The following is an 11,723-nucleotide window of genomic DNA, read 5'->3' as shown; positions in this document are numbered from 1 at the left end:
GTGGGTCAAACAATATATTAGCATATTAGGTTTGCAAGTTTCTTAAAAACGCTTTCAGTAACACTTTATATAATGGATTTCTTGCATTCCTACTATTTTCCAGGGATTGTATTCACAAACATTGTGACAATACTCTCAGAGAACTGATAATTTAGCCTAAAGGTTTCTCGCAAGGAGTCCTAGCTTAGGAGTGACATAGGAAAATTCTCAGAGCAACTCTGAGCAAGGAGGGGACAGAAACTTTTAACTTAGTGAGGAGGTGTGGTTAGCCCTGTTGCTAGGTATGACACATTATTTAAAAATGTGTGATTGGTTTATCAAAAATAATAAAAAAAAAAAAACTCTTTTAAGTGATAATGGGCCTAGAATGAACAGTGAAATCGATAGGCCTCATCATAGAATTTATTCTTTCTTAAGACATGGTGTTATTATAAATACTATTTTATGTAATGAACATCTGTGTTGAATAAATTGTGAGCCTTTAAACGAAGCTTACGAAATGTTTGAAAATAGTCCTACTTGCAAAGTAGCCTATTCACATGCTGATAGTTGTTACATTTGTTTGCTTACATTTATTTACCATGCTGGTAATTTTAGTATTTAATCTATTTGATATTAACGGCGTAAAAATGGCTCAGATTTCATCAGTTTCTGTGATTGCTGGCCAGTCAATATAAGTAGCAGTGTTGGTTGGCATGTAAATCTTTCTTTTTTCAAGCTGCCAGCAAATTCCAAAATTTTCCAAATTTTTCATTTCTGGAGTTATTGTGTTGGGTGGGAGATGTGAGCACAACTCTAATGATATTGACCACAAATATTATCCCTGCAATCTGTAGCGTTTCATTAACTTACTGTCATTCAACCCTCTGTCTTACTGCCATTTCCTCCTCTGCTTAAGAAACTCTTAAGCCTCTTTAAAGTCCTCCTCCCTACTCATAGTTTTTCACCTTTGGAGTTCTCTTAAGGGCTAAGATGCTTTGTGAATAACTTCCATTTTTACCAGAATCTAGTCTTAACTGTAAGGGGAAATTCTTAGAAAATGTCTAATTCTAAGCCTTTTCTTAGAATTTCGTCACTAGGAGAGTACAAGGAAACTATGAATACGGCCCCAGGACAGTCTTTACATAATTTCCTAGTTGTTGTGTAACTGTTCATTCGTAAGACATTTCTTTGTTTTTGTAATTTCTTATAATTTGTACCAAATTGAACCACCCCCTCTGTAAAATGTCTTAAAAATTAACAGTTAAAAACCTGCAAATTACACAGAAAATTTCAGGAAACTAATATAAAATTAAAGGACCTGTAAAATAAAGCATTTCCCAATCAATCAACCATGACACATTAAAAGGTTCAATAAAAATTAATACAGCTTTATTTCCACCACATTTGGCAACATAATTTTCTGTTTTTTTTCTCTCAAATTTCAGTCTTTTTGCATTTCATATTATTCGGTCTTCCTCATGTGGGTGAGAGTTCCTTGTAACCATCATTGCCCATATATGTCCACTGTTTGTTTGCAGGCGTCCATCCTGAATATCAGAGTCGAAACAGGAAGCACTTTGTCAACAGGACTGTACAGTAGGTGCAGAGCCCCGTCGACAGCGTAAGACAAAGGTATGCTGGTTCTTCAGTGGCAAATAAATCCTTTGTTGGTCGGATGTCACACAGCATGCTCTGATTTGATCAGCTCCAGAATCACAGGGATGGTCTTCTCACCTATAGCAGACAGACAGGATCAGAGCAAATGTAATGCTGGAGAAAAACAAAACAAAACCATATTTTCCTTTTATTTTTATGTGCAGAATAATCTGCTTCAAAACTGTATATCTCCATATTAATATTCTTATGGTTGTATTTATATAATTATTGTATAATTGTAAAATGTACATATATTACTACACTTAAAGTACAGTATCTGTACACAACAGGCAGGTAATTTCTCTTGAAAAAAATTTAAATGTATAACAAAGGGTGTTCCTCTATTAATAAAATCATAATTTGCTTGACCAAGATTTTAGCAGCTGTCAAATTATGAACACTGCAAAGCCATGCCTTGTTTAACTTTAGACAGCAACTGAAGTGCCTTTGTCATGTTTTTTCACTTGGGTTTACCTTCTAGACTCATCCGAGGGTTCTCTATCTTCTTTTCAAGCAAAGAGTCCATCAGCTTCCTCAGGTGTTTGAAGATCACACCGATCCTTACAGGAGCCTTTAAGATCGAACATAAATTGAAGTCAATAAACCAGGAATGACATCCATTTCATTAGTCTACAAAGTCAAGCTTGGGAGCCCCAGAACAACTGCAGTGACCTCTGACCTGGAAATGCATCCAACTGTCTAATGTGATGAGCCTTTCTCTGTGCTGAATATCGATGTCACCTCCAAACAGCAGCATGGGGAACGGAGATATCAGAGTTGTGTCTCGCAGGTAGATCTTAGTGTATTTCACCTGTAGATAAATGTTTATTAGCACAACTGTGAATTATTGATAACAGATATTACACACATAGACACACATTCTTCATCCATACCTTTTCCTGGTACAGCAGCCAGCCGTGTGTCTGCAGGTTGCGGTTAACGGATGAGGGGTGGACCTGAGCCTTGCCTTGCGGGGTCTCCACTGTGCAGGCCACTCGCTCGAGCACATCCACAGAGGTGGTGCACAAGACCCGGGCCACACTGTCGTAGAGCCCGGCTGTCAGCACTGCGTTCAGGACGGAGATCTGCTGTTTGGACAGCGTGGACACTTGTGGCTTTAAGTGAGAAGAGGAGCGAGACGACCAGAAACCTGCCTGCTCCATCATCTTCATCAGGTCATGCTTCACATCCTGGATAAGAGTCAAACATGTGGGATTAGACAGGAAGTGGAAGAGAAAATGATCTGCGAATAAATGTATATGTGTGTGTTACCTCTATTGTAATGAGAGCTGTTCGATTGAGGAAGTGTTTTCTGCAGAAGGACATTTCTGCTCTCTGACCCTCATTCTGTGAGTTCTTCCACCTGACAGTATGACAGGTTAACAAAAGAAAATAGGTCATCAGGAAATAACAAAATCAACAGTAATTCAGGGACTCAAAAAATGTATTTTGATAGAAAACACAACACCTTCCAAACAGTGTGAGTTATACATTTTCTACTAAAAATCTCAAATATGCAACTTTAGGAAAAATACTCAAGCTGTCTTTGAAGTCAAGCCTTTAAAAGTATTCAGAAAAGTCTGTACCCCAGATATGCATTGTATATGGTCAGGTGATCAGAGTTGGCTAATGCTAGTGCGGCTTTAGCCAGGTTGGCTTCCTCCTTTCTATTCATTGGTGTGGAGAAGGGAGACTTTTCAGTGATTGCAGCCGCGATGGTTGCCTGAAACAAAATGGCAAGATATGAAACAAATAATAATTCAAAAATATATATTTATTACATAATATAGTTATAGAAGTAGTGATATAATAAAATACCAAGATATAGTCATTACACAGTCGCAAAATATTAGTTAGAGAGTGTTTTCTGAGAAATGAGACAGCGGAACGTACTATGGGCTCCAAGCAGCCGAGAATGGCTCCATAGATGAGCATCTTGCCAATCTTCACATTGACGGGCAGGCTCGCCAGGTGGTGTCCCAGAGGGGTGAGGAGATGATGGTTAAGGTGACAAGCACCGATCTTCCTCAGCAAGTTGACGGCGTTACTGACCGACTGAGGCTGCGGAGCATCCAGGGCCCGGCTCAGAAACTCCTCTGGGGAGCCGTACTGACATTTCTACCAGAGGGGAGAGAGGGGAGAGAAGAACATCTAGGAGAACATCTAACAGAAGCTTCAATAATGTTTCCACATGTGGTAGAAGGTTGAAGTGTTTGGCTTTGAGTGAATTTTCATTTTTGTGCGACTGAGTATGGTGCATTAAATACCATAATATGGAGACAGAGCTCCTCCAGGGGGACCCGTAGTATCTCTGGAATGGAGTAATCCATGAAAGCGTCAAACCTGAGATGAAACAGAAATGCTGATGTGTATAGGTGTTTTTTTGTCTGAACACATCCTATTTATCTGATGGGAAATGATCAGTTTCCTACTTTCTGTTCTTGCAGGGACCTTTTTAACACCACATAGAATACTATTTAATTCCTGTTTCATGATAATTACAGTCAAAGAATGACAGGAAAAAAGGGCTTTTTTTGAGAGAACTGGATTTGATGCTTTTTAAGACTTTTCTGGACCTGCAGATGCCCTGTTTTGATTGAGTTACCATCTCCACTTTACCTGTATTTCGGGTAGAGTCTGAAACAGAAGCCATTACGGACTCGTCCTGCTCTCCCCTGCCTCTGGAGGGCGCTGGCTTTGGACACAAAGGTTTCCACCAGAGAACTCATCTGGCTGCTCTCATGATACCTGAACAACACAGAACACTGGAGTTAAGTCTCTCTGCAACCAACTTCACTTATGAACTTATGAACTTCCCGTTACTATAATTATTTTCTTTCTACTTAGTATTTATTCACAGAAACTGGCAATTAGATAAAACATACTTTGACAACTCCTGTCACAGAAGCCATTAAACAGATATAATAACTTACATCCCATGAGGACAGAAATATGTTTTAACTTCATAGGAGATAATATAATAACACTACAGTATGAGAGACTTTTTCTGACATTGTTTATGAGCCCTTACTTATTTTCTTTGGTCTTCCCAGTGTCGATGACAAACACAACGTCAGGAATAGTCACACCTGTCTCAGCAATGTTGGTTGACAACACAATCTAACAGAGAGCATAGCAGTACAGATTTTTAGAACTTATTGTGAATATATTGTATTTGTTCAGTTTCACAGTGCTTCAGTATAACACATTCTGTAGTACCTTCCTAACTCCATAGGAGGGCACTGTGAATGCTGCAGCCTGGTCCTTTGAAGAGAGAGTAGAGTGCAGAGCGACAATCTTGTACCTTAAAGTAACAGACACAACTACAAGTTAAATAAACTGTTTGGGGCAAGACTGTTATGGGTGTTTATTAGATAACAGTACATGACATTAATGGACATATGTCACCTGTTTTTGTCCTTGAACCTCTTGTCTGAGGAGAGCAGGTCGTGGAGCTGCTGGATGTGAGCCAGACCCGGGAGGAACACGAGAATGGCCCCATCCAACTCCGCAAATTGTGGAGATTTATCTGGCAGAGCACAAAGGCCAGAAATTTTACACATTAAAAAAAAAAGCATGCATAAAAATGTACTTTATGCTGTCTGAAACAAGCATGATGATGTGTTGTACCTAGGTAGTCTAGAAGGTCAACCAGCAAATCCATGTTGATCTTATTGGGGTTCGTATACTGCAGCACCTGCCGAGTCCTGCTGCTGAAGTGGTCCAGGTCAGGACCTAGGTCCCAGCCTGCAGATGAGTCCCTTATTATCACTTCCTGAAAGAAAGAGAAGCATGTGTGCAAGTTCCCAGACATTAGAGCATTTGATGAAATAACAACAGCAACAATAGTGATTATATAACATTAAACTAGGAAATAAACAGATGAATAAGAAAAGACTAAAAGGAAATAACAATTGTCTTCTTCTTGTCTTTATTTCCACAAGCAAACGTCTAAGAAGGAGATATTACTGCTGCAGAGATCCATCATTACCTGATGCTGTAATGTCTTGCCACCTTTTTGAGTGACAGAGATGCTAACTTCCTCTTCTTCTTCAAGAATTTTCTGGCTGTACTCCGAGTCCTTTTCCAGGACGTACCCTGTCTGCTCCACGATGTCTTCCAAATGGAACACCTGGAAATAAAACCACAGGCACTTGAGTACAGGATTTCCTGTTTCCTCTGCCTTCAGGTTCAAGTTCAAAATTCAAAAATGCATCTGTAAATGGAAAAAACAGATGCAGCTTATCCCTGTAATCCACCTCCAAAGACGCCAGAACAGACAAAAAGGACATTTAAAATAGATAACTACACCAAAACAACAATAGCTCCTCTCACCTCCACTGGGAAAGTCCTTCCAGGGATGGTGATTACTGGGCAGCGGTTGAAGTAGTTGGAGAACTTGTCACAGTCCACTGTGGCGCTCATTAGGATCAGCTGCAGGTCTGATCTCCTCAGAACAACATCTTTCAGGATGGTTAGCAGGAAGTCTGACTGGACACTGCGTTCGTGGACCTGAGAAGATGGAGGTGTGGATATTAACCTGAGGGTGGGAAGGACACTCTAAAGTCATTAGAGATGTTTTTAAACAAAGTCTTTAATCCAACAGAAACTGGTACCTCGTCTACAATGATGTGCGTCAGGGAGCTGAGGTGTCTGTCATGCTGGAGTTTCCTGAGCAGAACTCCAGTCGTACAGTACAGCAGGCGGGTCCACTCCCCGGACTGATTCTCCATCCTGATCTGGTATCCGCACAGCGACGACTGAAACATGATTTCCACATGAAACATGATCGTTAAAGCAAGTGAAAGTTCATCCTATAAGCCTGCATTATTATTTGTATGACAGCTAATCACAATGTTTCAAATTAAGGGCCATCAAGCCTTTAGATGTCTTAGCAAAGATGTATTTTCACCTTCGATCCCGGTCCATCCTCACAGCCAAGCTCCTGGCTGACCCTGCAGGCCAGGCTCATGGCAGATATCCTGCGGGGCTGAGTCACCACGATGTTGCAGGGCTGCGCCACTTTACCCCCAGTCAACAGCTCCTCCAAGAGGAACTGAGGGATCTGAGTACTCTTTCCGCTGCCCGTCTCTCCAGCCACCACGACCACAGGGTGGCGCTGCAGAGCCTCCAGGACACGATGCCGGTGTTGGAAGACAGGAAGCTGCTCTCGCTCTGCCTTGAGGGTGGGATACTCGTTGAATGACTTGGGTTCATTTCACGTAAAATGTCTTAAAGATGGTAAATTGTACAATGCTTAGGTGTGTTTACCTGTAGTTTGTGGGCCAGTGGTGAATTCTTCAGCTTCATTAAAAGCTCTCTGGATGCCTCGAGTGCTCCTTCCCTTTCCCTCCTTCCTCCTTTTTTCTCACTCTTGTCCTCCAGTTCTTCTCCTCCCTCTCCGATGTCAAGAGCAGCCAGATTCTCCCAGGACTCTTCAGGCTCTTCATCCCCATCGCCACCTAGCCCCAGCTGGCCTTCGGAGCCAGACTCCTGCTTCTGGTTCTGGTTCTGCTGCTGTTTGAGTCTGGTCAGTAGGCGGGAGATGAATTGGTCTCGAGGTTTGTTGGCAGCGGTGCGGCTTTCTTCCTGTTGCTGCTGCTCGCTGTCTCTCCACTCCAGCCAGACATCTCTGTAAGTTGGTGGGAGGAGCTGATGCACCGACTGAGAGCGACAGATAGAGAAAGGGGGAGTGAATCAATTGTTAAAAGAAAATTTGAATTAGAATATACGGCTAAAACAGGTCAAGCTGCACAGAAAAACAGTGCTATCTTCTGCTAGGTTACATGTATTACCTGTCCTTTAACCAGGGTGTAGAGTGCCTGTGTGGCTGCCAGATGTTGAGCCTGCATGCTGTCTTCAGTCAGTATGGTTGGACAAACTTCCACAACATCATCTGGCCTCTGAACACGCACCCTAATGGATACAAAGACATCACATAAAGACAAAATATTTCTAAAGGGCATGACTGATTGATATTTTCTTAGTGTGTGCACACATGTGGCATACATGCTTGAGTTAAAATGTATACAGTATATACTACTGTATGAAGGCCTAACTGGTCAGAAAGGAAGTTCAGGACCACAGCTTGCTCCCTGATTGTCCAAACAGAAGAAAACCCTGAGAGACCCCTGGGAAGAACCTCGCTCATCAAATTTTCAATTTTTCAACACATCAAAACTGTCTTAAGCATTTCTCCCTTCGCAGGTGTATCTCTCCAGTGCTACACACAAAACAGAGTGTGTCTTTTTATGTGACAGCATTTGTATATGGGAACAGAGATGCAGAATCACACACTTACTTGCATCTCCAGTATCTGCCGGCAGGAACCTTGTGAAAAGACGGCGGGGGACTCTTGGGCAGGTTCTTTCGGACCCAGTCTATGAGGAACTGTTTTGGAGACTTCCCTGTCCAGCTGCGAGCTGTGTAGTCAAAATTGCGAATATCCTTTGGCTCGTTCTTTTTCACAACTGCAGAGGTAAGTGTAACAATATGGTCAGCAACACAGTGTGTATCAGAGAGAGGTCACTTATAATCAATTATTGCATTAAAAAACATGACCACTCACTTAACACTCTTTTTATCTGTGGTCAGTGATGTGTCGTATGTATGTACAGCATCTATTACAGTGTATTACTCTTGAACCATATCAATACAATTTGAAGCTACTGTAAGCTACATTACTACATTAATAGTTATGTTTCACATTTACTATATCCTGTAAAAAATTTTGAACCTTTTTTTTTAATTCAGTTTGGCTCAGAAGGTGTTTATTTTTGAGATGTACCTTTCTGTGCAGGAGGGTCCTTTTCAGCTTGTTCAAATAAGTTGAAGCTGAGGTCTTCTTTGTCCTCAGTGACAGGAAGTATTTTCTTCTCCTTCTGAGGCGCATCCACCACTTTTATAGCTGGATTGAACATCGGATGGGACTCCAGTTGCTTCATTTCTAGAAACAGAAAATACATTTGTTCTATGAAAGTCAAAAGTAAGTTGAAAGAAATTGTTTAATCTCTGAATCTGAATGTTAAAGCACACACACCTTGCTGTATGACGCGTATTCTGTCCTGTGCCATCCTTTGGCCTGCCTTGTCTCCTTTTGTTTTGGCAGCAGTTGCCATGTCTTTAGCATCATACAGCTGAGCAGTGAGGATCAAATACCTATCGTTCTACACGGCAAGAAACAACACACGCTATTATAGAACAACTGCACCATGCCACATACTTCATTGATTTGATTTATTGAACAGGACAGTGTGCAGTATTAAGCATAAATGATGCACTGCACCAGAGTTAGCTTGAAGCTAATATTTAATGTACCAGAATATCACAAATCCTAACTTCATACAAAAACTGAACGGCTGTCATCAACCAATCTGATCAACATTTCTAAATAAAAGTATAGAGAGCATCTCTAACCACAAAAATGTGCTATAGTGTCCACCATACAGAGAGGCTATTTAAGAAATATAAAAATAATTTTGGGAAATATCCTTATTCACTTTTTTGCTGAGACTTAGGTGACAAGATCGATACCACTCTCATATTTTTCTGTTAAATATCAAGCTACAGCCAGCAGCCAATTAGCTTAGTTTAGTATAAAGACTGGAAATAAGGGGAAACAGTTAGCCTGGCGCTGTTGAAGGTAACAAAATCTACCAATCACCACAGCTCACTACTTAAAATGTGATGTCCGGTATGTTTAATGTGTACAAAAACCAAAAATGTATCTAAATCTCAGTGAAAAAGCAAAAAACATATTTCCCAAAATGCCCAACTGTTCCTTTAATTTAAAAAAAAATCTCAGATTTAAGTGTCTTTAATTTTACTTACTGGATCAAACTTTTCGTCCAGTTCAGGATTGCGCACAGTCTTCTTCCCTCCTTCCTCCTCTTCCTCCTCCTCCTCATCACTGCTCTGCTCTGCATACCTTAAGATCCAATCCTTCATGCTTGCAGCTTCATCCTTCTCTGTGGCCTGGCAAAACACCACACTTATAAGGTTTAATGTGTCACAGTACACGTCTGTTTACCCAAGACACACTTGTAAATAAACACACATACCTTGGTGGTCTCTTTGCGGGGATTACTGGGTGCTTTGGGGCTCGGGGGTGCAGGTTTCTGCTGGGCAGGAGGCTGGAACCTGGGTCTGCTCCTCTGGCTCTCCTCCTGCATCTGCTGGGTAAAACCTTCCGGCAGCTCCTCTGGTAAATAGACAAATTAAGAAAGTTATTGCTTTGACAGCCTTGTTTCCTCAGGATGACATCTTAAACAACTACTGATGCTCTTTTACCATCTTTAAGGTTGAGGCAAAGCCAGTCGAGAGCAGAGTGGAGATCCCCTCCGTACAGCACACTACTCTTCATCGCCTCCTCAATGTGCTCTCTCTTGAAGTTGAACTTCTGCAGAGCTGTGTAGAGATCCTGCAACCACAAACAAAACCCGAATACAACAATGTCCCACAGAAAAACATTGATATATGTATTAACTGTGTAAAAGTTGGAGAGTCGGTTTTGTCTTTACCAGTAATTTCTTGTTTGTGAGTCGGCCTGATACGGGCCCTTTGTCACAATTTTCCTGTCTGAAGTCATTGATCAGCTTGATGATCTTTTTCTCCAGGTCAGCTTGAATTGAAACCTGCGTTCGAAGGAAAGTTTTGGTCTCATCCCAACCATTAACAACATTTTGAAGCATGAAACACACATGAAAAAAATGTGACTCACAGCTAAATAAATGATGGACTATTTCAGCTGCTGGGACATTATATAAACAGCCCATTTAAATAACTAATACTACAGCATGTCTGACTGATTTACCTCACCCTGTAGTAAAGTCAACAACAGGTTACAGATGAAACATTTACTAGGCATAAAGAGTAATTAAAGAGAAATCCTGTCAAGCTGCACAGTAAAGATAAAGTACACAGTTAATGAACCAACGACTTACTTTAAGGATCGATTTATCTGAGACTCCACCTGTGTCAACCTGGGCAGTGTTGGCAAGACTGTAGGTCTTCGGAGCTGGAGGAGGAAAAAAGTATGTTTTACTTATAGATTACATCACAGATTTACTATCACACACTATTGTGCAGATTCAGCTACAACTAACAGCTGTTTCCATTTTGATGGATTGATTGACTGTTGGAAGTGTCTAATGTACAGTCAAATGTCCACCACAAGTTACCAGACACCAAAATTTGTTTACCAATCTGACAAGAACATTGTTCACACATCTGCCATGAAGCAAAAAAAAGGGGATTTTGTGACTTTTATTAACCTGTAACCAGACGAGGTATGTTATTTTTTACTTATCAAATTACTAAAAATAAGGACACTGTGACGAAAATATGACGTCCCATGTGCAAAAGTTCTCACAGTGAATCTGCACAACCCTGCAGCCTCGCGGTTTATGTACTAGTTTGTTTACTTGTTTACTAGTTGAAGTAAAAACAGTAAAAGACAAGTAAACATACATACAAGGCTGAACACACAATATCATTAATGTCTACACAATATAATGCAATCTATCCCACCACACACTACAGCTGGGAATGTGTCAACACACTCTGACAGTCTGTACCTAATGGAAGGACTTTTAGGATTTATTTATCCACTCTTGTACGGAGTAGATAAATGTTTATGATATTACGTCCATCTCTGTACAGATAAAAGTCATACTTTAACGCTGAGTGCCTGCCTGACTGTGTGAACTGTATAGTGATGTTTCTGGTGTCTGAATTTTGGGAATGACACCGATAGAAACCAAACAAACTCGGGAATGACGTTTTCGTGCTGGTAGATAGTTAATACCACCTTTTGACTTGTTCTCTTTGGCTGGTTTAGCCGGCTTGTTGCTGTGTGGCTGTTTCTTCGACTCCTCCGCCACGCTGTTCCCCGCTGCAGCGGCACCAGCCCTGCCCGTTGCTGCTGCCGCCGCTGCCGGAGCCACCGGAGCACCAGCCGCCGCCGATTTCTTCTTCTTACCACCCATTAAGTCACCAAAATACTGCCTCCTCTATGCGACTGTATGATGGCGGATCATCAGCCAAGCGCTGAAAGGTGGTGGTTTTAAATAAAGAGCAAAACAGAG

The 11,723-nt window shown here is 41.2% G+C and overlaps 1 protein-coding gene across 1 annotated transcript; it reads right to left on the bottom strand.

Annotated features, from left to right (window-relative positions):
* Window positions 1–1,349: 1,349 nt before the first annotated feature.
* On the bottom strand, window positions 1,350–11,641 carry dhx29 (DEAH (Asp-Glu-Ala-His) box polypeptide 29). Its single transcript, XM_042394293.1, has 28 exons — window positions 11,447–11,641; window positions 10,581–10,654; window positions 10,158–10,271; window positions 9,928–10,057; window positions 9,699–9,838; window positions 9,469–9,612; window positions 8,678–8,804; window positions 8,426–8,584; window positions 7,940–8,108; window positions 7,434–7,554; window positions 6,910–7,302; window positions 6,551–6,817; window positions 6,255–6,398; window positions 5,974–6,150; window positions 5,630–5,770; window positions 5,269–5,413; window positions 5,047–5,167; window positions 4,858–4,942; window positions 4,670–4,758; window positions 4,258–4,386; window positions 3,906–3,981; window positions 3,532–3,756; window positions 3,225–3,361; window positions 2,911–3,001; window positions 2,532–2,828; window positions 2,318–2,449; window positions 2,113–2,209; window positions 1,350–1,716 (listed from the first exon to the last, which is right to left on the bottom strand). The coding sequence occupies exons 1-28, from the start codon at window positions 11,622–11,624 to the stop codon at window positions 1,661–1,663; spliced, it is 4,158 nt and encodes a 1,385-aa protein (XP_042250227.1). The 5' UTR covers window positions 11,625–11,641; the 3' UTR covers window positions 1,350–1,660.
* Window positions 11,642–11,723: the final 82 nt, after the last annotated feature.

The sequence above is a fragment of the Thunnus maccoyii genome, chromosome 19 (genome assembly GCF_910596095.1).
Source record: "Thunnus maccoyii chromosome 19, fThuMac1.1, whole genome shotgun sequence".
In the NCBI taxonomy this organism is placed as follows: Eukaryota; Metazoa; Chordata; class Actinopteri; order Scombriformes; family Scombridae; genus Thunnus; species Thunnus maccoyii.
This window is presented reverse-complemented; position numbering and strand designations above follow the sequence as displayed.

Excerpts from the sequence above, each read along its gene's own strand:
- dhx29 (XM_042394293.1), bottom strand. The coding sequence starts at position 11,624 with ATGGGTGGTAAGAAGAAGAAATCGGCGGCGGCTGGTGCTCCGGTGGCT. Across the intron at positions 3,362-3,531 it reads TCGGCTGCTTGGAGCCCATA|GCAACCATCGCGGCTGCAAT; the intron begins GTACGTTCCGCT and ends ATTTTGTTTCAG. Across the intron at positions 1,717-2,112 it reads CCCTCGGATGAGTCTAGAAG|GTGAGAAGACCATCCCTGTG; the intron begins GTAAACCCAAGT and ends TGTCTGCTATAG.